We start from the raw sequence: 27,879 nt of genomic DNA, 5'->3' as shown, positions 1-27,879 counted from the left end.
AGCTTTTTTAGTTTTCCCTTATTGTCATGCTTCCCTTGCTGAAAAAGGCTTAGTCTACACATTATTCTACTCTAAAGGCACTTAAAAGACATATGAAGGAAATAATTAGGATTAAAGGTATACAGATAATCAAGTAAGTTAATGGGAGACGATGGGATCTGTAGCAGGCAAGAGAAGGTTCAGAGTGATCCATCACTTCTTCACATTTTCTCTGAGTGTTCCTGCCTGACACTCACTCTGTGGTCCAGCTAGATCCCTCCACTGATAACATCAGCCAATCAGATGGACAGTAAAAACAAGCTGCTGCCTGGCCGATGCAGAGAAGAGGCCTGTGGGTCTTTCTCTCAGATTCTAACCTTGCATGGGTAGGACCAAATAAACAGCGATTCTACGAATGCCAACCGGCAGGAACAAGAGCTTAAAGGGTAGAGGATTTATGATAAAAGCGCCATTGTAGCAAATTCTTAAAGTCTGGTTAACTCTCCGACATTACTGTCATAATCACCATCGCATTTGTCCTTCTTGATGTCTTTCTGGGACATTGTTGTGGAATTTTGGGGGGTGTTTTGCTGGACTGGGGATGAGGCGAGTTGTTTATTTGCAGAAGAATGAGGTCCTTCTAGGTGAGACGTAGAACGTCTGGCATGAGAGGTCTCTGTAGAGGGACGTCTTTCACGGCTGTCAACCTGTTTTTCATGGTTAAGCCCTGTGGTAGTAGAGGAACCGGCGCTGGCACTGGGTACTATAGTATTGGTACTGCTTGCAGTTAGGCTGGATGTTGGCACCATGCTGGCAATTTCATCAGTGGGCGAGCGCCCAATGCTACCATCCACCTGTGCCCGAATCTCTGGTGAGACTGAGAGTTGGTACTGAGGCACTGGGCCACTGTCACTGCTCTTCGGGTAGAGGAAGGTCTTCATCTGACCTTTGCCTTTGACGTTAACTGTGCCACGGTAATCAAACTCATAATCCATGGCACTGAGCACACAATAGCTCTCCTCGCTGACCTGGACACGACACTCCACACCTGTAGTGTCCATGCGACTGGCGATGTTGACTGTGTCGCCCCAGATATCGTAGAGAAGCTTAGTGGTGCCAATCACCCCGGCTGTAAGAGGCCCGTGATTGAATCCGATGCGAAGCTTGAAGCCAAAGCCCAGCATGTTCTTGTTGAAGTCGTCTACCACGCGCATCATTTCCAGGGCAAATTCGAAAAGAGCGCGGAGGTGGGCATGAGGATGTGCCGCATCGGCACACTGCTGCGCATTGAGTCCTGCTGCTGCCATGTACGTGGCACCGATGGTCTTGATCTTTTCCATATTTGAGAAGGCAGGCTTCCGTAACAGCTCATCAAAGTCTCCAATTAGCTCGTTGAGGACACGATAGCACTCCTTGCCTCCCTCGTAGCTTTCCTCATAAAACTCACTGAAGTTAACAATGCTGGCAAATATTACACCCACATTGTCGTGGTTCTTGGAGTAGCTCTGGGTGACCTTCAGCTGCTCGGCCACATGGATAGGGATGATATTGCGAAGCAGCCAGTCAGCCTGGTCCCTCATGTTCTGGATCTTGATGCGATGTTGATCTGCCTCCACGTTGCCATGGTAATGCAGGCGGTGACTGACCTCAAATTCACGGTTAAGGAACCAGATGAGGAGAAGGACCAGGAAAAAGGCCACGCAGGCCTCAGGGCCCAGCAGGTCCTGTGGGTTTAGGTCTGCTGGGCTGTCAGACATGAAATTGGAGCTATTGCTGCTGCTGTTGCTGTTATTGCTCTGGCCATCTGACCTGGTGGAGGAAGAGAGAGAGAGAGAGAAATGCAGAAAAATTGTAAAACTGAAGGATAAAATAAATATTTAGCTTTTTGAAAATAAATGTGCAGCTTTTATAGCTGTAAGTAATAACCACAATTACAGAAGCTTCTGGCAAAAGTTGCTTGCACCTTACCAGAAATTCAACTCTGCATCATGCAGACAACACACAAGAGTGACTACAAGCAATCATCTACCAAAAAGAAGTGAACTAACTCTTACAATAATCACTGCACTTACCAGAAAAACAGACTCTTAGCAACACTGGAAGAGATAAAACACAAATAGTCCTAATTAATGCATCAAGTGCATTTAGAAATTCAGCACTATCCAACATAAACTTGTGCACTTTTCTTGAAAGTTGTCAGTGTCATCACATTATTCAATTATATCACATTTTACAAATCTTTCCTTTCATTATCTCTTGACCATGTCATACCTGCAGGGGGAGCTGAAGAGCAAGGCAAGCAGCGCTAGTCCCACCAAAGTCGCTAGAACTGAGCGCATCCAGTAGCTGAGTTGGCAGAAGTTACAGTACTGAATGATAGCTATGATGACAGCACAGCAGATGAACATGGTGAACTGGGGAAAATATAGGGCACAGAGTCATTAGTCAAAATAGCCCAGAAGATTATCACATAAATTCCAATGACTTTTAGCAATTTAACGTATTGTCCTAACAACTAAAAGACATTATGCCAAAGTTATGAAACTTCAAATCCACCTGGATGGAGACATGCATGTCACAGGCGACATGAGAGAAGACAGCCACAGTGGGCAGGGAGACCAGGACGGCTCCTATAAAGTGACGCGCTATCCAGCCTGAAATGGCTGTCATCAGCACCCGAGTGCAATTAAGCACACTGTCCAGGTAGAAAGCCATACTGGAGAGGAGAAACAATATCATGTGATTTATAAAGAGATTATTATGATGTATAAGAGATTCGTGAAGTGTTTATCTGACACTTGAGTGTCCTGATTAACCCCTGTGGGATCCCAGCCTGATTTCAGACACGATTGTCTACAACTTGATTTGTATTCAAAGTGGGTACATCAAAATAATACAAATATATTTATGTTTAAAAGGTGTACAGGCCTTTTTGCTCCAGGGCCCCTAATTTCTAATACACCCTACCTGAGTTTGCCCTTTAAGCCAAGTAAGTATCCATGTCAACATTTTATCTGCCTCGTCTCCCCTTGTCCATCTTTTTCCTCCGCTTTCCAACTGTCTGAAAACACACCACCCGCTCTATTTCCCCATTAGAAAGCACTCTCTTCATAAAAACATTCTAAACACGTGGGTGGCTTCTGATATTGTCTCGTCGGCTGGATCTAGCCCATGGGCCCGAAGACCCATACTGTATTTTCAGTATCTCACCGTATAGCAAACAGCAACGCCAGAGCCTCCAACAGGGCGACGACAGCTGTCAGAATGAGTGCTGGTGTGGACAAACTCTGCTGAGAAACAAGCGGTCGAAGGAAACAGGCCAGTGAGAGAGCCAGAAACACTGAACAGCACAGCAGCATGTCGAGGAAAGAACTGAATGTTGGACTGGCGAAAGTCTGCACTGGTGCCTGGATTTCCACCTGGGACGGAAAGAAAGAGAGAGGGAGGGAAAAAAAATAAGAAAATATATAAGAATATAAATAAACATACAAATAAGTAGTAATTAAGAATAAGGGAAGGTTATGTTCCAAACTGAGATCAAGGCATTCATAAAGAGTAGTAAAGAGTGAAATCCAACCAAACAGCAGCTGCACGAATGCATGATCAAAACAGTCTCACCATTCAGGATGACTTGGAAATAAATAAACCAACAATCAATGATAATTCAATGACTTAAGTAAGTCTCTACTGAAATCCATCCCTATTCCCAAGTCACTGACTCAGACTCTTGATTACTTGACGTAGCAACAGTTGCAGCCCAGAGAATGAAGATGCACTTCTGAGGTTACACCAGCAGAGGACATCACAAACTAACACAAAACTACTTTTAAGGTCCTGCAGTGATTTCTCTTTGCCGCAGTCTTGCCCAGTCTGGTCATAACGCAGTGCTAACAGGCTTTCCCAGACAATACACAGACTCGCAGAGAAACACAAACAGGCAGAAAGACATGCACAAATACAGGTAGACGCTCACAGGTGGAGACAGCAGAGTTGGGATGACTGGAATTACAAAAACACACTGGTTTTCTCAGACAGTTGTAAAACTCACAGTAAGACTTAAGACAACTACTTTAAGCTTCAAGGATAATGTCAAAAATAAAAACAGATGCATGTACACTCATTAAACTCACAGGCATGCATGCGCCATCATGTCATGCACAAAAACAGCTCTCACAACCACGCACACACACACCTCCTCCTGGTAGCTTATCCGGTAAGCAGACTCCAGGCTCCTCTCCAGGAAGGTGAGGCTCAGCTTGTTTATGGGAGGTCTGTAGAAGTAGTCCTTCATAAGGCTGTAACAGGCAGAGAGGAAAGTCAGTATAAATTATGTTCATTCTAGATTTTATAGATTACAATCAACTAACTTAACATTTTCTGGAAAATTGACATTAAAAAAAATCAAGATTGACTTCCTGATCAATCGTACGTTGAATGTACGTTTAAATGTCGTAAGATTTGTTTATTGTATTTATTTTTAGGTCATTTGAAAGCCGGGCTCTACAGCCTCATCGGGGCCGCCCCAATAATATCAAATATGTTTAACTTCATCATGAGTTAGATTCTGGATGATAACAGTAAGCAGCGGGATCCAACCTGTCTTCTTTAATAACATCCACAAAGTGAGCATCGCTCCTCTCCCTGAAGTTCTTGGAGCGTAGCGGGATGAGCGCTGAATGGTCCATGCCCATGGCTCCTCCGCTCCACGTCTTCTTCTCCTTCTCCTGCAGCATCTCACATAGGGACGTCTGGCTGTTGTTTAAGGCTTCCAGCTGAGGACCGAGCAGGCCGTTTAGGGTTTTGGGGCTGCGCCCTGCAGAAACAGCTGGGGAACACTTCAGATTTGAAGTGTCCTAAAGGTGAAAAAGACGGGGGAGAGATGACCTGACTTTCCCAAAAAAAAGAAAACATGGGTAATGGATTTTTGCTTTGGAAACAGGGTCAGCAATGATAAGAAGTAGTCTAAATATGAAATATAAAGCTAAAGAGTGTGCGACAGTCACACCAATGTCAATGCATGTGTGTGACACACTTTATCTGGGACTCGTGGAGTTCTATTTCTTTGAACTAGTTTAAAGTCCAACAACAGACTAACCTTGTTGCTGATGGTCTTGTGGTCCTCAGGGCAGCCATTGTGCACAGCTGCTTCCTCCAGAACCTGATCCTCCCCTGGTATCAGTACCACACTGCAGGATATACAAGGAGACTGTAGGGAGGTAGAGGTTGGGGTGTGAAGCATAAGGGGGCAGGAACGAAGAAAGATAATTAATACATTGAGAGATACAGATCAAAGAAAGCATGTAAGGAGAGAAGAACATAAAGGATGGCAGAGATCGAGTCCAAGAGTCTTGAGGGATGACAAAATGACAAAAGAGAGATGACAATGAAACATTCATCAGAAAACTTGTCATTTAAACGCAAACTAAGGCTGCTGTGACGAGTCTTACTATCATCTTACAAATCTGTATTAGCTCAACATCATTTATTCCAGTGATGACAATGCTAACAAGAGCGGCAGCAGTCACTGAAAGACAGATAAAGCGATGAAGTAAACAAGAGGCAATAAAGAAGTCTACACAGACTCAAGGTCTTTATTTTCATCCAACTCATCTTCTTCAAACAGAATGGAAAGAGATTTGTGTGACAGTTAAACTGTGCTGACATGTGCAAGGCACTGTGAAATATTAAGAAGCCAAAACACACACACCAGTGTTTTAGTACCAGAGGCCGCTCTCAAGACCACTTTTTGAAGGTCTCAGTCTCGGAATGGGCCGCATATTTACTGTCTTGTTTCGCTCTCGGACAAGGAAGACTCAGGATTTTATTTCAAGACTGGTCAAGGCCACAACTGTGCAGATATCACTAACTTGCCCGTACATTGTCTGATTTATTTATAAACATAACACTGTGATTGCTCATAGAAAACAAAAGAAACCCCCTACAAATAAAATTCACCTCTAAAATTCCTTCTGGTTATTTTATCAATAACCTTTTTTCATGTACACTGATACGTACACATATGTAAAATATATATGACAATAAAAGAAGTGCATGAAGAGAAATCCTCATAAGTTTTTATGGGAATGTGGATCTTTCAGATCAATTTGAGAAGTGCCTATGGTTTGCATGTTTTACATTTTATCTGAAGTTGTCATGAGGTATGGGACTCGCACTGGTTTTGGTCCTGGTCTTGACTTGGTCTCAACCTCTCAAAGTCTTGGTCTTGTTTCGGTCGCAATACACTCTGCATGCTACATTAAATGTGCAAACATGGATTACCACACCTGCCCTATGAATCCTTTCTCAAATTCAAAAGTCATTTAAGCCTTTTTTGAAGATTTCTAAGAGTGTGATCTTCAGTGTGAGCCATATCTGTATATAAGTGAGAGCCACGCTTGAAGATGAAAAGCTGTAAATGGAGGAATCATCAGATGAAGGCAGAAAGAATTGAGAAGAAGAACATCCCATCTCCCTGCTTGAGCTCATCACCATACTGAGGACCCCCACCGTTCCCCCAAGTATCCCTCCCCCCGCCACCTGGCCTGGCAGAGATCTGAAAGATCTGTGCAGGGATAATGAGGTGCACATGTGTACAGAGAAATGAGGATTAATTGGGGTGAATTTAAGGCACAGTGTTGCAGAGTTCTGGGGGTAATTATAAGGGAATCATGTGTTGCACAGTTTTTGTGAGTCCATGACCTCATGGTATGATTGGGAAGCAAATCAGACATTTCCCTTGAAGGCAGAGTTAAGGAGGACACAGTGGATGGATATTTTCTAGATTGATGAGCAGAGCATGATGATGGATCAGTTAATATATAGACTGCCTGCTGGGGAGAACAATTAATCAGTAATATCTCATTGTTTTGTTCTTAGATCTTATAATACGGATTTAATGAGGACTGAGGCACTACGCTAATGGAGGATGCATGCAAACAGACGCACCAAAAGTGAAAAGATAAATAAACAAAGATGTTCTAACCACGCAGGGTACACGAGGTGAAGACCAGGTAATTACTAGCAAGAGTACACTAGATTTTTATAATGATCCGACTGAAAACCCCAGACCAATGTTGACGACTCTTTTACAATGAAAGTAAAAGAAAATCAAGCAGGCAGGCATGTAAGCAGGTAGCTCGTCTAATTATTACATTTGGACCGAATCAAATGATTGAATGGGCTTATTACAGTCCTGCGACAGCCACAGTTACCCAATTTCTTTCTTTTTTTGTCGAGGCATTAGATTCATTGCTGTCGGGATGTAGTGAGAATTTTAACAAAAATTACCAACCCTGCCTTTTATGATCTTAACGATTCAGATGCATGGTAATGACAGGGGTCAATGCCATTATTTTTCATTTCCTCCACTCAAGACAAAAAGGAAGCTACTTGCATTCAGAAAAAATGAAAATATTAAAGCTTCTGATACACCGATATAAACAAAAGTACACAGAGAGCAAAAAGATGAATATCAAAGAGGCTGTAGCAGAACTTGCAGCTCAGTTTTCTGCCTCAGGCAATATTGATCTGCAAAAAAACCTGATCCCACTTCCTCAACAACATGGCTGATGTTTCATATAATTTTCTCAGAGGTAGTGTGCATTTACCTTAGCACTGTCTGGAGGCAGGCTGCAGGCTGAAGGGGCTCCATCAGGTGTATGCACCCTGGAAGTGGGGCTCCGACAATCTGCAAGCTCAGGCCCCGCCAAACCCAACTGAGAGCAGCTGCAGAGAGAGGGAGGCTCCACCTTCCTGCCAGAGATCAGGTAGGTCTTCATGCCTGCAGGGACAGAAACAGAGAGGGAGAGGAAGATGTCAGTGGCAGATTAGTTGTTACTCTCAGATGAAACTGGAACAGGCCTGAGTTGGGTTTAGTCATCCCTGTTTGGTGGTTGGGGAGTTGTTTTAGGATTCAGCTGAGGCTCAGTACCCGACACAATGAGTTCCCCAGTGAATCATGTTAGCAGGAAAGTAGAATAAAGAGAGGGAGACACAGAGAATATCAATATATGCTCGTTGAAAAAGCCAAGGTCACGCATGACTCATTCTTGTTTCCACACACATATACATCGAAAAGATGTGTGATGCATCTGTGCAATGTTTTGTTTGTTTTTTCTTTCTCTAGAATTAGACAGAAGAGCCATTGTCATTTCGTTTGCACCCTCCTCGTCACACCTCTGCTCTATCTCCTGAGGAAGAATTTCTCTATAGAAGCGCTGAAATCCTCCCATATGTCATGATTAATCTATTTTTCTCTGTAATGAGATTTTTCATAAATGTATCCCATAGGTGCATGTGCACATGCATGAATTTGAGGTCCTCATGAGAGACAGTAAGGGTTTCAGACACAACAGGCCAGGGCCAAATATTTGAACACCTGCGTCCTCCCACTTCTATCAACATGTTATAATTTCCATCTGTACTACAAAGTGTGTGTGCGTGTCTGTGTGTGTGTGTGTGCAACCTTTAGCCAAAAATCAAACCTTAAGCCAACAAAATTGACCACTTCGCCCAAGACACTGACAAAACATGGCAATGTGGAGAGATGTCTTTCAAATTATCTAACTGCTTGTATACACAACATGTTTCACTTGCTTTACAACATTGGACACACGGAAATACACAAGCCTGCATATTTTTACACTCTAACTAACTGAGACCAAGTGTTTGTTACTGAATCCCCTCTTCATATTTCCCCCGTCTCTCTGCAACACTGCAGTGGCAAGCCACATCCACAGTAACAGGTGTTTGTGTGTGTATGTGTGTGTGTGTCAGCAACATAGGTAAATACCTGGGACCGTGTGCTTAGCCACATAATTCAACTGTCAGTGAAGCTGCGGCGTCTGGCTCTGAGCATTGTTTGCCCTCAGTACTTCAGACAGTCCTGCCACTGCTGAGCCTCTGCTGAGCAACCCTGGAGCTGCACTCTGACACACTCACACAGACCACACATGTGGCACGAGGGTACATGTTCTCATTTGCAATGATACATATGCACACACATATATACAAATACATATAAATATATATAAAAAAAGAAAAACAGCACTTCAAATCACCTACACACCCAGTCAAACACATATACAGCACACAGAGCGAGCGGAGGTGTGGATGGACGGCTTCGCTGTAGCTGGGTCGATAGCCAGATGGATGAGGATTCAGGGATGGGAAGTGAAGGCGGTAAACAGCAGTAACAAAGAACTAATTCCCTGCACCAGTGATGCAGAATGACACAGCCGCAAGAAGAGGAATTTTTGACTGCCTCTAGAGATGGAAATGTGTGAGTGTGACTGCGTGTCAAAGGGAGATCCACAGACACACACAACACTCACACACTGCGTTGACTGATTTCATTAGTTTGCTAATCAAATCCTTCTCTGCCTCCCACCAGGACATTCAGTGACTTCTGCTTCTGCTCATGGGTCAACAGGGTTGCTTTTCCCCCCTTTCTCTTGGTTTCTGTTTTTGTCTTCTGTCTTTCCCTTAACACAGTGTTTTCTAAAAGCAAAACAGGTAAAGATATCTTGAAATGACGTATGTAGGGCAGCGAAGAAAATGTCAAACGAAGTCTCATTTTCCCCATGACCGTGGGCAGAGATTTGCATTGATGGGACTGTTCTCTTGTCTGTTCACGGCGATTTCTAAAAGCCAGATTCTCTTTTTTTAATCAAAAAGACGGTCATGTCTGTTTCAGGCTAAAACACAAAACTTCCAAAGTATGTGAGTCACACTGTATTATTTATTAATATATTTAGAGTTGTGATTAATGCAAATCATATATCTGCTGTAAAAACAACGGTGCCTGCTGAGTAATAATAAAACTATATGACGGGGACAGAGCCAAATCCGACTAAACAGAAATCACTGAACCATTCTGCCTCTATTCCCCAATACCGTAACTGCTTATTAAAGATAATTAAGTGTTTCAAGCAAGATAATACACACAGCAACACATTACTAGAGCAGAACATTTGATAGTGGATCAAACAATAATGACTCAATATTAATAAGAAACACACAATGATAATTACAAACAAGATACCAGACATGAATACAAAACTGGATAAGAGGTGGAACAAAAAATTGGTCAAAACTCATAAATAAAACTCTCAAAACTGAAGGAAACCACAGCAAGCTGTTGCTGAGTGAGGCGGCGGGAGATCAGCTGCAGTTTACCCTCCCATCACCTCATGTTTGGCTTTGACTTACATCAAAATAAATGTGTTGCTGGCTTGATTTCAGACATTTCAGTGCTCCCCTTCTGTCAGACGAAAGCAGAGAACAGACAGGAATCCATGGCCATCTCTTTCAGAGGTTAATGTGGATGTATGTTAGATGGATCACATCTTGTGGACAGTTTGTTTCAGGGAGAGTCCTGACAGCCAGAGAAGAGCAAGATAAATCGACTGCAGGGGCTTGCAAAGGTGCACAGCATGTTATCCGTGTTTGTTTGTATGAGGGGGTTATATGAGTTCAAGAGTTAACAATCCAACCTTGTGGTAGATGAAATTACATTGTTACATTGTCATAGGTAGTAAATTGTGGCTCTGATAACCTGGCCTGACCAGCAGCTGGCCCCAATGTCCCCTTCAACAGGTTCCAACATCATCAGAACAGCTGTGCCCTAAAGGCCTTGTGGCAGGGAAAAAGGTCAGGAAACTTCATGCTCGTTTCTTTCTAGCTGAGTGTGTCTGACTACGTATCGGTCAGTCTGTGCACATCTTCTTGATGATCTGTGATACAAGTACACGCATGTGTGTTTGCCGCTCTCCATGTCTGTTGACCCTGGGCTAATTGAAGAGCATCATTAGTGGAAGCCTCTAGGCAACTTGAAGTGTCCTGTCCAGTGCTATCAGCTGACAGGTAACAGTAGACAACCTTTCCCCACGAGAGCCCACTCATATTATCTCCCTCTCCAGGCCCTTTTGTTCCGGACAGAGGAGAGCGACATGAGAAAAGCACTTTGCAACCAAATAACACCATCACCTCTACTCCTCCCTCTCTCACCTCCTCACAGCACGTCCACACTCTTCAGGGACTGCAGCCGCCCCTGAACCTCTCTTTGCATGATCCTTAGAGGAGTTCAGTGCAGAGGTTGGGTGCACCAAACAAACATAGATAAAAAGGTGGAGACAACACATAAGTTGTGGTCATTTCCGACACTACCAATATAACCTTTGATCTGGCCCGAGAAAGATGGACAACTAGCTGGAATGCAAAAGACCAGGTACGAAAAGCCTGGCTGCTAGAGACACTTTTAGTGTCCTACATATGACAAGGAATAATTGATGTCACTTTTTGACAGACAGTTAGTCTATATTTCTGTCTGTCTGTCTGTCTGTCTATCTATCTATCAATCTATCCAGCTGGATATTCGTCTGTCTGTCAATCTATCTTTACATTGACACACACACAAAAAGAGGGAATAAAGAATGGAAGGCTAAAATGTCAACAAAAAAAAAGAAGATAAAGAATTTTACCGTTGGGATACAGAACTGAAGAAGAGAAGAATAGTTAAAAAAAGCCCATGAACGCTACAGGTACAGCAGCTATAAATATTATAAGTTTTGGTCGTTTATCTCACAGAAACACCGTTGCTTTCAACTTGCAACCCAAAAGGTATAGTGAACAGCCAATGCTGCTGTCCTGGGCAGGTTTACTAAAAGCAGCAGAGCACAGAGGGCAATGGTGAGGGAAGGAGAGTTGGCAGAAATGCTTGGATCAGCACACACACACACACACACACACACACACACACACACACAGACACAATAACACAAACATATCATGTGCCTTATCTTCTGATAATGACAGGTTTGCCTTCCAGGGCCAGGTTTTGGAGCAGGAGGGTAGAGGAGCAGGTGGCGCAGAGAAACTAGCATTGCTCGGCTGGACAGCTCTCCATGCCAGTTGGCATTGCCAGCGAGCAGCACCCACCCTCCCCCACCAATGCGCCCACTTCCTGGGATATACTCTACATCCTGTCCCTATCGGGGGGGGGGGGGGGGGGGGGGGGGGGGGGGAGAGGGCAGCAGGAACATAAAGGTAACCTGTCCAGTATGACAGGGTGTTTAGGCGGACTTCATTACCTTGGCATGGTTTGCAGAGAAGAGGAGGCAGAGATAAGATAGCAGAGATGAAAGAAGTGGAGGCTAGAGTGAGTCTGTGAGTTGCTTGGTAGTGGTGGTGATGGAATGAAAAAAATATGTGTGCCGTTCAAGAGTGAACCCATTCAGTCAGAAAGCATGAAAGACATCTACAAGGAATCATCAAGGGACTCACACCGTCATCTCTGACCTTCCTTTTTACAGCCGAACGCTTCTGCTGAGCTGTTATGTCTAAAGCATTAAAGGGCATGCAAGAAAATGAGCAGAATTATTCACAATGTTACATTTGGCCAGAGTGTCTCCTCCATCTGAGTCAAGAAGAGAAATATGATGAATAATATAGAAGACAGGCTGTTTCACACTTTGCTCAGTTTACTACGTACATACAGTAAACGAGCAGGCTGAGCTAAATGCTGATTGTTTTAAATATAGATTGTATGTGCTTATAAGCACACTGGGCATGTAGCCAACAACAAACTTTATCAATGCCCTATATGTATCATTTAAGTAAGCCTCTGATGGATTTATAGTAGAACTGTAAAACAACACAGATTTGTCAACCTTTAAAGATTTTGACTTGCTGTTTCTATCTATATAATATTTTGTATCTCCGGTGTAAATAGGCTATTGTCGGTTAAGGACTGCTTTTTATTTGGTCTAAAAGATTTAAGCATCAATTTGATGAGGTACCTTTTTGGAGTATTTCATTCACGAGATTACCCTAAAAAGCTCTCGTCTGGTTATTTTGTCATTAAATGAATTCACAATTGAAAATCCAGAAAATGACTATATCATAATAATATATTGATGATGCAAAATATAATTATTAGCATAATTATCAGATTCATCGATATCAATCTCCCCAAAGCAGATCAATGATTTTCTCATTTGTACCCTTTAATGACACTACAGCTTACACAGCGTCATTCATTTGGATTTCAGATAACGTTTTTTCTCTTGGTGACCTAACTTAGCAGTAGTTGTTACTGTGTGCTACTTTGTTTTACTAAAATGTAATAGTTTTTCCTTTTCAATTCTTTGTTTTGAGTAAATTAGTAGAAACAAAATTATATATATTATGATGCCAAAAATGTAACAAAATTAGATTACTCTCTTAGTCTACTGTTTCAAATAAATTGTATTAGCCTTGCTTTACCTTAGACTCAACCAAGTGTATTGACATTTATAAAATGCAGGAGCACTTCCACTCTGCAATGATGGAGTTTCAGCATAACGTTTCAATATGTGCCATCTTCAGGGCTTTGAATTGGGCTCATTGTTGCAAGTTTCCATATCAGTCACTTTAAAGTGTTCCTGCTTCTTCTTTAGTTATTGTACTTGTTTGCTGCCGAACATTATTTAGTCATACTGGTGCACAAGAAGAGTTGGTTCCCCAATCTCAGGGCCAAGGCCCCCAACAAGGGGCTGCAAGATGATTAACTGAAGAAAAAATCTTTAAGACACCTTTACTTCTTGTAATTGTTCTTCACCTCATTGGGACTTTTTTTCATATAACAAATGTGTGCACACAAATTGGTTGACATGTAATTGATAATGATGGGTCGTAAGTATGTTTTCTTTGTTTTAGGGGGCACAAACTGCAGGGAACTACTGCAGTAGAGCACTGGTATTTGACAAACAAAGTGTTATCTGGATACAAGTGAAGTTGTGCCTCCTGTGAACACGTCAAACTCACTCTTGAGGCGCAGCTAAACCAATACAGTTTTTCACAAACACCAGAGATAACCCACAGTGAGCTCTTGGAACGAGTTATATAAGCCATAAAAAGAGACATCAAGTCCTGGACACCACCTGGCCTTTCTCAGCACATTAGCTTTCCAGGTTTGGGACAAAAACACGTCTCTTAACTGTGAACTACGTCAGAGCACTTCTCTACTGAGACACAAACAACAAGCCATACTAAGGTCTCTCTTCCCATTGCAATCAGTAACAACTCTAAACATCCTTCCCCTCTTTCTGTCCCTCAATGCTGTAAACAGGGGTGGCACCAAAACAAAAGTTCCATGTTTGGCTCGTGTTTTTTTTTGCCTGGCTGCAATCCGGCCCCGTCGTGGCTCAAAACGACAATAGAAACACTTGACATCTCTCCAAAGTCTTTAACTCTCGCTTGGCTGCGTCTGTCTCGTGTACACTCTGCACTCGGTTTGGATTCTGTCTTTGGTCCTTCCATCCTTGACATTCCCAGGCTGCCATGGTCTGCTGGCAGAACAATAGACAGACAGTTGACACCCCTCCAAAACCTTTGCTCAGTGGCCTGTATTTTCTCCTTGTTTTGTCAATCTCACTGTAACTCTCTCTCTCTCTCTCTCTCTCTCTCTCTCTCTCTCTCTCTCTCTCTCTCTCTCTCTCTCTCTCTCTCTCTCTCTCTCTCTCTCTCTCTCTCTCTCTCTCTCTCTCTCTCTCTCTCTCTCTCTCTCTCTCTCTCTCCCTCTCTCTCTCTCTCTCTCTCTCCCCCGTACTATCCTCCCTGGTCTTTTGTGCCTGAGCTGATATCTGTTTAACTCATCGCTACGTAGGCTTTACGGGCAGTTGCCACAGCTGACATCATCCTAAAAGCTCAAACTCCATCATCTTTTTTTACACTATCGTCCTCTACTCTGTCAAACCCTTTACCCATGCAAAGATTGAATAAGTTTGAACCCCTCTGCAGTTTAAGTACTTTGGCAGGATAAGAAAACGTCTACTTTTTATGAGCTGTACACAGGACATTAAAAAATCGGATTAAAATCTCTCCTAATAATTACTTTTACAAGCCGGTCTTTGTATGATGTTCTGTTAAATTCCTTATACATTCCGATACGTTTATTCTTCACCTTGTGATTGTTTTTCTTCTCCTTCTATACATTCTTTGAGATTACTTTTGATGCATTCACTAAATACAATTTCAATAATTCTATAATAAGGTGTTTTAAGAAAAACTTGTGATTATTAAATCTTCTAATGGTGTTCCATCTTCTCCGTGATGATATACGCCTTCATTTGGTTCAGTCCTGAGCTTTGAGCTGCTGTCTTCATAAAAGGGACAGATTTCGAGTTAATTTCTGGCCAGGAGTTGAATCAAAACAAAAAGACAATCTGCAGCCTTGTTTCTAAGTGAAATTCGATTTAATCGAGCTGTATTATCTGGCCTGAGATGCTATTGACTTGCAGTTATGAGCATCGCTCGCTCATCGGTCAAACAGTGACATAATTTGTGACTCTGGGTAAATTATCAAAGCAAACAGGCAACACAGACAAACATCTCCCTCCTTCTCATGCGTCACCTCTCATTGCCTTCTGCTCTAGTACCACAGTCTCTGCTTACTCAAGATTTTGACTAATGGCATCTTCACTAGGGGGTTGATGAAGAAAATGTGCTGGATCTTCTGCTGAGCACTGCACCACTCCCTGAGGACTTTTATCTGAAGCAGGCCAATGACAGGAGGATTAAATAAGGTTGCTAACTACAACCCAATGTCTGACCACCACAGGAACCCCTGAATCATATTCTGAGACACAACTTGTATGTATGCTGATGACTGCTTGCACTGTTGACCTAAAAATCGGACTTTACAGGATCATTAAATCTCACGGTCAAGCACAGAAAGGAGGTCAGGAAACAATTTGATATGCAGCCTGTCAAGATGAGCTTTGCTGTAATGTTTGTTGATGAAGGTGTCATTTACAAAACAGTGGAGGCAGCACTCTGACTCAACAGTTTCAGAATGACACAGCAGCAAGATGGATGGTACGAAAACAAAAGAGAAAACAGGGGACAGGGAGGCAGAAAGGAGAAGTGACACAAAGAGACACAGATTGAAAGTGATTAATAGGGAATGACCTCTTGTCAGGAATATTTCACTTAGCGCACACACACACACACACACACACACACACACACACACACGCAGTAAGTCAGAGATTGAGATTGGCCTTTAGGTGTGACAGCATGGGGGATTCCTGGGGCTATAAAGCACTTGGATAGAGGAGCAGCTGATAGCTGGGAAGGGAGGGAGTTGAGCCTGAGGCAGGGAGCTCAGGAACCAGCCACACCTAGAGCGCCGCTAATATTACCTTGTGGAAGATATATTAGTATTAATGGATGTCAGCCAATAAGAAACATGAAATTCCAGTAGAGAAATGCCAAATGATGCAAGATATTTCTGAGATCAGCCTGGAAAAAGCCCCGTATAGCTATAGGTGCAAGAAACGTTTTATTATCAATTAATCAATCATCTTTTTGCTTGGTCTGTTTTATTATCTCGTAAAAAAACTACTAAACTAATAGGTGCCTGTCACTAGTAACCAAAACCCCAAAAAACAAACTGCTTTTTATCTCTGACAGTCAAAAGCAAGCAAAACCTCAAATGTCAATCCAGTCATTTTCATCCGCTTATCCGAGGGCTGTTTCAAAGGGGCAGCAGGCTAAGCAAAGTATTCCAATCATCCATTTTCCAGTTCCCATGCGTTTTTGTTACTGGACTAATTGATTAATTGGTGGATTGTTTGAGCTCTACGACACCCACAAACACACTCACTTCCTCAAAACAAAATTCTATATTATTTTCAATAATAAGGAACAAGAATGATTGCAGTAGATTAAAGATTAATAGCTACAGATAATGAGAACAGAAAAGATTATTGAAGAGTAAATAAAAGAAGAGAGGAGACAGGGTGCAGGGGGGTCAGAAGTGAGCCAAAGAAAATGACTTAAGATAAAAGTCTCTTGATTTACTGTATAAATAAAACAGAGAAACACAGGAAGAGGGCGTGAGTATTTTAAAATAGATGCTTCCTCATTCTTAAAGTTGGCCTGAGACGCTTCATTTCACAGTTTACAATGCTAATAATAAAATACCTAGCCATGCAGCTATAAAATATACTTAAGGAATTCATAGGGGAAAACACACTTTTATTGTACATTACACACACACACACACACACACACACACACACACACACACACACAGTGCAGGCTGAGTGCAGTACCAGGCTTCAGGTTGGACTAGCTCCCCAGTCATCTTCTCTCATTCATAATTCACACAGCCATTTATCACACACACACTCTCCCGCTGTGCACACTAACGAGTAACGAGTTGGTACAGCCCACAAACACGGACAGGGTACAGCTGCATGTATGAGTGCATTTAGTGTACTTGATTGCAAAGTACAGAAAGTGAGTCGGTGTGTGTGTGTGTGTGTGTGTGTGTGGGAGGGTGGGAGGGGGTTCCTGTGTGTGTCATCTTGAATCTGATAAAAAATAAAAGCCAAGAGAGGGTTGTTTGACCACTTAAAGCCATCGTCTATGCAAAAATGTCATCTGAAAAACACAGACAGGATGCGGCTGTATATGTGTATATGTTTGAATTGAATGTATTGGAATGCAAAGTGTAGAAAGTTGGTCTGTGCAAGTGTATGTGTGGGTGTGCGTAGGAGGGGGGTTATTGTGTGTGTCACCTAAGACTCAGCTCCATCTGTCAATGTCAGTAAAAGCTTTTGTTTGTCTGTTAGCTGGAGTGCTGGCGTTTTCTGTACCGTTGATCACAAAGGAAAAAAACTAAGGATGCATCAATGACTCATGATAGCAATTTATCACTTTAGCATCTGCACAACTGCAAGGAGAGCAAGCTTAGCCCCATGCGCATCTTAACTCCCACTGCACAAGTAGAGATCTCATACAGTAAGATAGAAACATCAGGAGAAAGACACACAGAGATGCCTCGTCATACATTTCTTTCACTTTTTCAAGGTTTACATCTCTTTGAGAGTCAGAATGTGTGCAGTTTGCATCTGTGTAGGTGTCCTTTTGAGCTGCAGCGGTGAAGAATGGCTGCACGTGTTCGGCTTATTCCTGCTGGGCTCACACAAAAATAGGCCTTCGCTTGGCTTTTACCTCAATATAAAAGCCAGAGCTTCGGCTGAATACACTATATTTGGCCCCTCTTTCCCAGTCCGAGCACCAGTCCTTCCATCTAAAAAGAGCCTCCAGTTACCAGCTGACCCACGCCCCTTTCAATAGCTTGTTGCCATGGCAATTAGCCTTGGTGGGCTCAGGGTGCAGAGCTGGGGTAGGCCTAAGTAAGTGTGTGTGTGTGTGTGTGTGTGTGTGTGTGTGTGTGTGTGTGTGTGTGTGTGTGTGTGTGTGTGTGTGTGTGTGTGTGTGTGTGTGTGTGTGTGTGTGTGTGTGGCCGCAGATGGGAAATCTCCTCTTTCATGTGTTGTGTTGAGGCTGGTGACTGTCAGCCAGCTGGAGCCACACAAAAGGCCTAAATAGGATGAACTTTATGGGACAACTCTATCTTTCTGTTTCACAAACCCTTTCCTCTTATCTCCTTTTTCTATTATTTCTTTTTTCTCTCAGTCTGCAGGAAGGGAAGTTATGTGTCCATGTTTATCTATACAAGTAGATGATCTTCTCAGCACATTTGCATATGTGAAAACTCCTACGGTGATAACAGATTAGTTTGCTGTATGCGATGGAGAGAGCAGCAAGAAGACTCCTTAAAGTCTTGTTGCATTAAATCTACATTATACTAAAGCATATCATAACAGCATGATATCTGAAGTTTTGTCACCTGATGTAATGAAAAGAGTCCAAGTCTCGTGGTATTCACATTTGCATGCTTTTTCTATTTAGCAGCGTGATAAATATTGTAAATACAAACTACAAGGAAAACAGCAAACTAGTTATACACTATGTAGTTTTAAGATAATAAACAACACACAACAAAGATATTAATACTATGCTGCAGATCAACACTCCCTCCATCCTCCACTGCTCATAACTTCTGTGAGTTATGGGCTAATTATATTATCAGTAAATATCTGCCACATGACTACCTCCACACAACAAACCAATGCATGGCTTCACTGCATTACCCAAACAGTTTAATGGTAGCTAATGGAGCAGCTGAAATGTGCAGTCAAAGAACATTATTTTCCCATTTCACCATACCAGATTCACCGGGGGAAATAAATTGAGGTTATTTCTGTGGAAAAGTGAAAAGGCAGGTCTTGGGTAAGTCTCTATTCTCTTTTAAATGTAAGAGCAGCGGAACAAGGGACTAAAAATTGGGAATTTCAGAGGAAAGCAGAAATAAGTAATACTATAATTCTTTTATTGTTTAATAGTACAGTATAAATCATTTCTCCTTTCCTCTAAAATACCCCGTACTTACTAAAATACTTACAGGATAAATTATTTCTTACCTCTGAAATAACTCGTAAGTACCCAGTACTCATAAAATACTCACAGCTTACTTCTCAGTTCCCCTAAAAAAACTGTTACTCCCTTGTTCCGCTGGACAGGCTCAGATTGTTATCACAAGTGTATGGTAAGGAAAGGACCCTACAGAGAGAAAAAAAATGTCTCTTCACCTTCCGCTTTTTGTTATTGTGCCATGTGACTTGTTGCAGGAAGACAATGGTGGTGGAGTAGTCGGAGGGATGAGTGCCCTGGTAGTCAGAGTTTGTTGTGTTGGAGAGCAGAAAGCGTAGCTTAGTGTTCTCTAAAAGATTTTGGTGACACTTCATTTTACAGATCCGCCAATTTCATTGTCACTGCTGAATTTTTAGCTGGTTTCAAAAAATTCGGATGTGACGCGAGATTTCACAACAAGACTTCTCCTCGAGTGAGACACAATAACAAAAAGGTAGAGTCTCTGTAGGGTCCTTTCCACAATGTTGTGAGACACTCACAATTCCGATCTGAGCCTGTTGTGCATGGTCGGTAAGGAATTGCCCCGAGCCATTGCATAGCAGCCACTTTAGCGGACGCCGTCTGTAGCGAACTGACTCAATACTGTACCAATTTAAAAAACTGTTGGTTAGTCAATTAGACACAAAAACATGGGAAAATAGGTGACGTTACTCTTTTATTAAAAACAAAAATCAGGGAATTAAGAAGTCCACTACAAAGTCATCAGATCATCATACTTTGGCATTTCTGCCATTGATATTGATTTGTGCGCTTAAAGGCAAGGAGTTTACTAACAAAGTGAAAAAGCGTTTGCTATTGACAGCACGTTGTGTAGCATGTTGTACTCCACATACCACCTCTACGTCAAAGGCTCAGCTGTGTTAGCTGCTCGCATGTGCCTCCTTATCAGACAGACAGTATAGGCACCGATATCAGGCGCTCTCATCCACCTCGCACTGGGTCATCTCTGTCAGAGTAGATAGAGGCAGGACACTTCACCACTGAGTCAATACGACAGCTGTCGCCTATTGGGGGGGCTGGGAGCTCTGTAGGGTCTGCTGACACTTGTCAGGATTAAGTGGAATACAACAGGATACGTAGATGTTCCGACAAAAATCTCCAACAGCGTCAGTTCATTAGAAAGCTCACTTGGCCACTTATGCTCTCTGGTTTTCTGCTCTTGATCCAGAAAGTCATTACACCACCCGAGTACAAATCTATTATTGCTCGCTGGGTCAATACGCTTGCTGCACAGTCCTCCTGGACGAGTACAAGTAGTCAAATCCTGCTTAGTAACAGTGTGACAAAGCAGATAACCTAAATGACTGCAGCTATAAAATCCAGCTAATCGCCACATCACAGACATTAAATAACCTTGCCACAATGGCCCCATGTTTGCAGAGCATGTCATTTGGGATGCTGAAGCTCTGCAGACTTGCTCATTATGATAAGGCCAAAGATGATAAATGATGAGATTGCGTTGCTGCAGGCTATAATGCCATGCTGTGCTGAACCACAATACGCAGCACAGGGCGATGTTGTACAATGCGGAGCGATGTATTATGTCATTACGCTCTCAGCTGTAATCTATCCTCGCAGAGCCAAGGTGTTCCAGGCCGGGCTCGGTCGCGGTATGGCAGTTTGATCCCTGGCAGCCTCTGAAAAGCCACCTTCCCCTCCCAGCCTTCAGAGGAAAGGGCAGCTACAGAACGTGGTATGTTGTGTAATCGTTTCCTGGTATCTATTTACCACTGGTTTTATAAACCATCTCAGCAGCTGACACCACAGGTCAACCATGCTTTAGCTCCATGTCTACCCCTCCTTACAGTAAGCCACTCTACTTCACTATCAACCCCCCCCCTGTCTTTCTACAGAAGGGCTGAATGCTGATTCTGCATACTGATTTAGACTCAAGAGTCTAGACAAAATTTATGCCATGGTATTTGATTTGTAGGCAGGGGGAGAAGACAGCTGTGTATATATTAGGGTGTAAAGCCAAATCGTTTAACTTTTTGTCAAGTACAGCAGAGTGTTGACTGACAGCGCAAGCACACACACACACACACACACACACACACACACACACACACACACACACACACACACACACACACAGCACTTTGGGTGTAAAATCTGGAGGTTTAAATGTGTACAGCCTCCCTTCCTCTAATTATGGTTCACACTAGAGCTCAATGCTGAGGTCCAGTTACATGGTGGCTTAATGTAATGGTGGTTAGGCAATGCTGCTGCGGTTCTGCTCTCTAGTGCCACAACCCATTGGACCAAAAACCGAGTGTCAGACGGCAGAATTGGACCACAGTTAAGGGCAGTTCATCTACTTTCCCTGTCTAGTTCTCTCTCACTTTCCTCCATCCCTGCGTCTTCAAGTGTAAACTCAAAAGCAGCCTCATTTATAATGTTTCAAGGTCAGAGGCAGCAGCCATTATAAGTTATTCTCCACTGAGCCTCAGGCGAATACTGAACACTTTGCTGTATGACAGTACACCCCGATGGAATATCGTTCACAGGGTATGTGAGTGCGAGTGTGTGTGAATGCATGTGATGGGACACAGAATATGCATCACAAGGACCATTTGCAGCTACATTCTGTACTGTGCTCAAATCAGTCCTAATGTAGCTAATCCATTATTGTTCTGAAGATTTAAAGGTGGGCAAGGAATCGGGATAAATTCATATCGTGGACCAGAACACAAATTATCTTCCGTTTTAATTCAGCACAGCCTCTGGTCTTTGTTGATGCTCTTTAATATCCACATGACGTGAAACCCTCTCTTGTTGCCTCATCATCAATAAGCACAGCCATGACAGCCTCATTATAGGCAATCAATAGAATGTGCTGCGATACAAACGACTGGCTGGCAGGTGGCTGGTGTGTTCTTGGGGTCGGTATAACACCAGGCCAGTGTGGGAAGATATGATGATGGAGAATTACTAACATTAATCACTTTAGCCAAGGAGATTACAGTCTTGTAATATTATAAATCTCTCGCATGGCAAAGAGGCGAGAGAGCAGGTTCATGATGGGATATACTGTACGTAGCCGCCTGGCACAGCTTCGCTCAGCAGTTAGTAAAGGTCATACTCACAATTTCAAATGGAATCTGAGAACATGCCTTACCTTGAGGCGGCGTGTTACTGAGAACCCAGTACATAATTAGTACAGTGGAAAGGGGCTGTGCAATTATAGCTGTCAGAAGCTCATGTTAATCAAAATGTTCTTTTGATCATCAAAGTGGAGCTAGTGTACATTTGGGTTATTTCTAACACATTTTCACTGATTCACACTGCATTACAGCGAGGGTCTGAATAATTCACAGCAGGTGAGAGGAAGGAAGATGCATGCAAAACAGGAAAACTCTCAAAAGCACGACGAGTGTTTAACAACTGCAGTGGAAACAAGTTGTGAACACAGCAATGACATATTGTCACTTATAGCAAACAGTTGCTTATTTACACATCCAGCTGTTGCAACGATATGAGAGAGCGGTGAGAGTGAACCAGAACAGTGAAGTTGTGGCTGAACAGATAAACAATGATCTGAAACTCACTCCGGAAAGCCGAGGGTGAGCTGCAGATTCAGGTGATAATTTCCTGTAGATTCATCACTACACAAAAGCTTTCCCTTTCACATTACATTGTCATTTAATACATTTTTATATTAAAAAATATATAAATTCTAGATGATTTAATGCCTGCCACTCAGACACCGAAAGCAGTCTTGGCATTGTAGTCAAAGATAATTGAAGCAGCTGCTGTACTGTTACACATTCAAGCTACAACTGAAAATGACTAATAACTACATTTCCTCCAGTTGTATTGTAACACACACAACCCTTAGACAACATCAGCACACAAAAACAATTTAATTTCCCCTGGAAACAAAGGCTTGAAAGAGAGAAGAGCCACCTCTGTCTCTCTGTGGGGATTCTGTCATCAGCAAAGAGATAATAGGACCAAACTGATAGTCTCCTCTGAAGGGATAATCTTCTGCAGGAGCCATCATTCTACATTAAGCACATAATGAAAGACATAGACCGGTACTATCCATGGAAACAGAGCTCTCATTTCCAGAAAGGAAAAATGCACAATGTCTGGCCTCACATGCAGCCCACTATAGAGACAAACTCTTATCTCAGTGCATCCTTCAAACGGGCTGTGCTGCGGTTAAAGACAGAGCTTCAACTAACCATGTTAACACAGTACACGACTTTCAAAGTCTTCAGATCTCCGTACTGTTCTGATGTCTTTTCTATTTCCCCTATGAAGATCAGTCACTATGTTATGTGTTGTGTTTGTTGTTGAAAATATCCAACACCCTAGGTGCAACAACAACAACAACAACTTTGGTCCCTGTTGCAAATGCAACACACAGGTAGGCTACAGGCGACCCCTCCGCCAGGTTTCCCCTCAACCCGTGTCTTGTGCTCTCTTGCGAAAAACTCCCCAACAGACGATGCACCGCGATTATTACATTTTTTAAGCAAAAATACCGAAGATTCTCTACTTCCAGCATCTCCACTGTGAGGGTTTGTTGCTTGTCTATGTTTCATATCATGTAAACTTGATATCTCTGGACCAAACTTTAACTGGCATTTGTTTGTATTTTCTGACATTTTAGAGATTAATCCAGAAATTTAGAAAATAATTAGCAGATTAAGCAATATGGGTAAACAATTTGCAGATTTTCTGTTGTTCTTTAAACCAACTAGTGCTGAAATAATTAATTTGTTAATCATCAGACAAGGAATCAACAAATTTGATATTGATTACATCTTATATCAAGCAAACAGACTAAACAATTAATACATTTATCAGAAAAATCCCAAATTCAGATTAAGTGGTAATGAAAATATTAAAATAATCATTAGCTGGAGCCTCAAAAATATCTTGTCAAACTGTCTTACTTAACCTCAAACACCAGCTATCACCCAGTGGGATGTGACCAGAGCCACAGCATCTCAATTTCTTACTAGACCCACAGGCTTCGGGTCAGTGCTGAGGAGCCAACAGGATGCAGCTGCAACACTCAGCTGACCACACGTGGTTGCACCCCATGTGAACCTCTGCTACAATGAGCCACAAATAGCTTATAATTACAGCGGGAAGCTAAAAATAAGCATAAACTTTAAAACATGTGCACCTACAGGATGAGACAAAAAAAAACTTGACGCGAAAGCCTCAGCCTGAAGTTATAGTGGAACTGCAAAATCACTCATAAGCCAAAAACTATTTGTGAGAAAGTGAAACATCCCACTGTCTCAAAAAGGACAGTACACAGCAATCAGGGCCTTGGTCGGAGCAAATTACTTGTCAGACAACAGGAACCAGCCCCAGCCAGGATCCATGCCTGGCTGCAATACCAAGTGATTAACCCAGACTGAGCCACACCATGGGGGGAATTTTACAACACTGGATCACAACTCTCTCCTGACAGCTAGGGCTCTCACTGGGGACAGCAGATCTAGAGGGAGAGGATAAATCTGAAAAGGGGAACTCAATACATGATGGAGGTAAGAAAGAAGTCGAGGAGAAAGAGGGGGTGAGGTGTGGTGATAACACTGTGGGCAACACATTTATCCTCACAATATAATAAAGAACGACAAGAGCAAGAGCGGTAGTCACTCATTAATTTAACAGATGAGGGGAAAATGCAGGCCCATAAATCGCTCCTGCGGACTGGTAAACAAGAGGCACTTTCGCTCCATCTTGTTCCTTGACAGGTCACAGCATTTACTTCCAGGCCAAAATAATGGAAATCTGTGCAGAGTCCCGCAGGAATAACATGTTTTGGTACCTTGTGCGCACAAATTATTAATGTGCACATACGAATTGCATGAATTACCAGTTCATATTAATCCATGCCTGCTCTGTACAAAATCAGACATGCAGACTCCAAGGAAGCACATTTCAGCATCTATTGAAACAAAAATAAACCTGAAATGCTAATGCAGAGGGGGAACACCATCTGCACTGCCTTAGTCAGACACTTCACTTACAGCCTTGAATGATGAAAAGAGCCATTAAGACAACATTTAGTTACACTGGGGCGATTTGCATTGATGTATCAAATAAAAGTTGCCATCAAGAAGTTTAGAGGCAACTAAAAGAGAGGATAAGATAGAGGGTTGAATATAAAGCTGCAGGCAAATCTCTATTAGAGAAGGTGATAGTTGCATTAAGTTGTAAAGCCATCCCTGGGGTTCACAGTGAGGTTAAGAGAACAGGACACATTGAGGACGTCTGGAAGGCAACATAATTGAACAAGAGAACAAAGAGTCGGAATAGACAGGGTGGAGGGGAGGATGGGAAAGAAGATGGCGTCCGTCTGTGATGCAGTCACTTAATACCAACACCACAGAAGGCACGTAGCAGACTCCAACCCTTGCTAGCCCATCTGTAAAGGTTACATGATACTAAAACACAGTGTCTTTACCACTGCAAATGCTCCCCTGACACTGGTCAGATCCACCTGGGGGATGAACTGCAAATATGCTGGCATAGGCTGTCATTTCTTCTAGGTCTGGCAGAGAGGCATTACAGGAAATTAACTTAAGCACCTCAGAATGCCTAGAAAAGTGTGTGGGCTCGTGGGGGAACAATTGCAGCAATAAGTCTCAATTTGTAGGAACCTGACTTTGGAGTTCTATTACTCTTGTTAGGAATTCAACAAACAAAGTCTGGAAAAGGCAGCAAAATGTACTCAACTCACTACATCTCTACTTGGCAGAGACATTTAGGCCGTACATTCACGGAGCACCTACCTTTGAGCTGGTCAGCCACCACACTGTGTCCTATTCTCTCAATGACTTGTCCATCTTCATGCTGGTAGCGATCATCCAGGAAGTTAGCAGTGGCCTGTGATAGGTGGACCTTCCCAGCCACTCCCAGCTGCTCCATCAGGTTGGCCAGGTTGACGTCGTTCGACCAAACATCAAACTTGAAGCGTTTCATGCCCAGGATACCACACAGTATAGTGCCAGTGTGGACACCCACCCTCATGTTGACCATCTCCCTCTTCTCCTGGCAGAACTGTTCAATAGCCTGAATCATGCCCAGGCCCATCTCCACGCAGCAATAGGCATGGTCTGGTCTTGGTTCAGGACAACCAGCCACACAGTAGTAACAGTCTCCCAGAGTACTGATCTTTTCACAGCCAGTGAGCTCACAAAGTCGATCAAAACGTCCAAATAAGTCATTTAGAAGCCCGACGAGGGCATGGGCAGATTTGTTGGCAGACATTTTTGTGAAACCCACAATGTCTGCAAAGAGGATGCTGACAGGCTCCATCCGTTTCATGTTGAAGGGCCTGAAGATAATCTGGCCACGAGGGATGGAGGTTTTCTTGCGTTTATTGTTTTTAGGGCTGGAGATGACAGCTGCTGCACCGCTGGTGGAGTATCGTTTGACAGAATTATCACCTATCTCCTCGTCACCCTGCTTCATCAGTTCATCAGCCACAAGTCTGGGCATGACAGAGTGGATCATTCGCTCCTTCAAGGCTTTCTCCACCTCCAGATCTTTGCCATGCATGATAGCTTGACCCACCTTAAGGAAGGTGCTGCGCGACCGCACCTCAGACATGATGAATAGGTGGATACCGATGGCGTGGGCACAGAGGTGAAGCAGAGCTTTGGCTGGGCCAAGCCAACATAACGTATCCCAGTCTGATTGAGAGGCTAAGCCCCAGCTTTCCCCTGCCTGGGTGAGATGCAGCCAGCCCAAACTCTCAAAACAAACAGAGTAGAGAAACCCAAGCAAAACAGAAGCATAGAGACGAACATGGAGAACGCTGTATAGCAGCAGAAGAACCTCGATACAGAGGGAGAAGGTGCCAACAGGAGACAGACAAGGGGACCAGGTGTTACCTCCCAGGGGTTTGTCATAAGACAGGTTGTAAGTGGGTCCCATGCCACTGAACTCTTCCACATCGAGTGTAGGTGTGGGAGTCTCCGGGTCCCTGAAGCTTGATGTCTGAATCTGGGGGGCCAGGGTCAGGGTGAAGGTTACAATGATGAGCAGCAGAGACGCTTGGTTGTAGCAGTGAGAGTAGAGCTTAGTAAAAGTTAAGAGGAAGAGAAGGAGGCAGAAAAGGAGGAAGGACGCGGTGGGAAGGAGAAAGGCAGTCCTGTCACAGCGGGAAGGGTTGGCAGCAAAGTATAATCCCCAGAGGAGGGCAGCGGCAACCAGGTAAAAGAGCACATAGCGGAAGCGCCGCTGGGTCTGAGGGAAACACCGTTCCCTACAGGCCTCCTCCAGGATTGAAGAGTCAAACTTTGGGTCCCAGAAATGGCCAGCAGATCTCTCAAAAAGCTGAGGCATCTTCTTCTGTGCGCGATTGCTCTTGACCACGGGCCTCTTGGCTCCGGACTCTCCGGAGCTGCAGCTGGAGGAAATGCTGTACTTGCAGTGCTTGGATCCCCCCATGAAGCCTCCCCCGATTGAACCCAGCGGCCCGCCTCCATGCTTGTGTTTGACACTACTGCCAATCCTCACTGAGACGCCTCCATCTCCACTTGAGTCACAGCTCACTTCTGTGTTGCGAGGCAGCAGTTGTTGATGTTGGGGGGATGCCAT

General features: G+C 43.2%; 1 protein-coding gene across 1 annotated transcript; it reads right to left on the bottom strand.

Annotated features, from left to right (window-relative positions):
- Nucleotides 1-464: 464 nt before the first annotated feature.
- Nucleotides 465-27,879, bottom strand: LOC306708999 (adenylate cyclase 9; the record flags this gene model as incomplete). The annotated part of the gene is made up of 10 exons (XM_079177003.1): nucleotides 465-1,788; nucleotides 2,052-2,075; nucleotides 2,251-2,393; nucleotides 2,536-2,695; nucleotides 3,190-3,398; nucleotides 4,172-4,274; nucleotides 4,576-4,832; nucleotides 5,075-5,224; nucleotides 7,587-7,759; nucleotides 26,067-27,879. 10 exons carry the CDS (start codon nucleotides 27,877-27,879, stop codon nucleotides 465-467), a joined length of 4,356 nt encoding a protein of 1,451 aa, XP_079033129.1.

Source organism: Pholis gunnellus (genome assembly GCF_910591455.1).
Source record: "Pholis gunnellus genome assembly, chromosome: 17".
NCBI classification, from domain to species: Eukaryota; Metazoa; Chordata; class Actinopteri; order Perciformes; family Pholidae; genus Pholis; species Pholis gunnellus.
The sequence above is the reverse complement of the archived record's forward strand: the minus strand, read 5'-3'. Positions and strand labels throughout refer to the sequence as shown.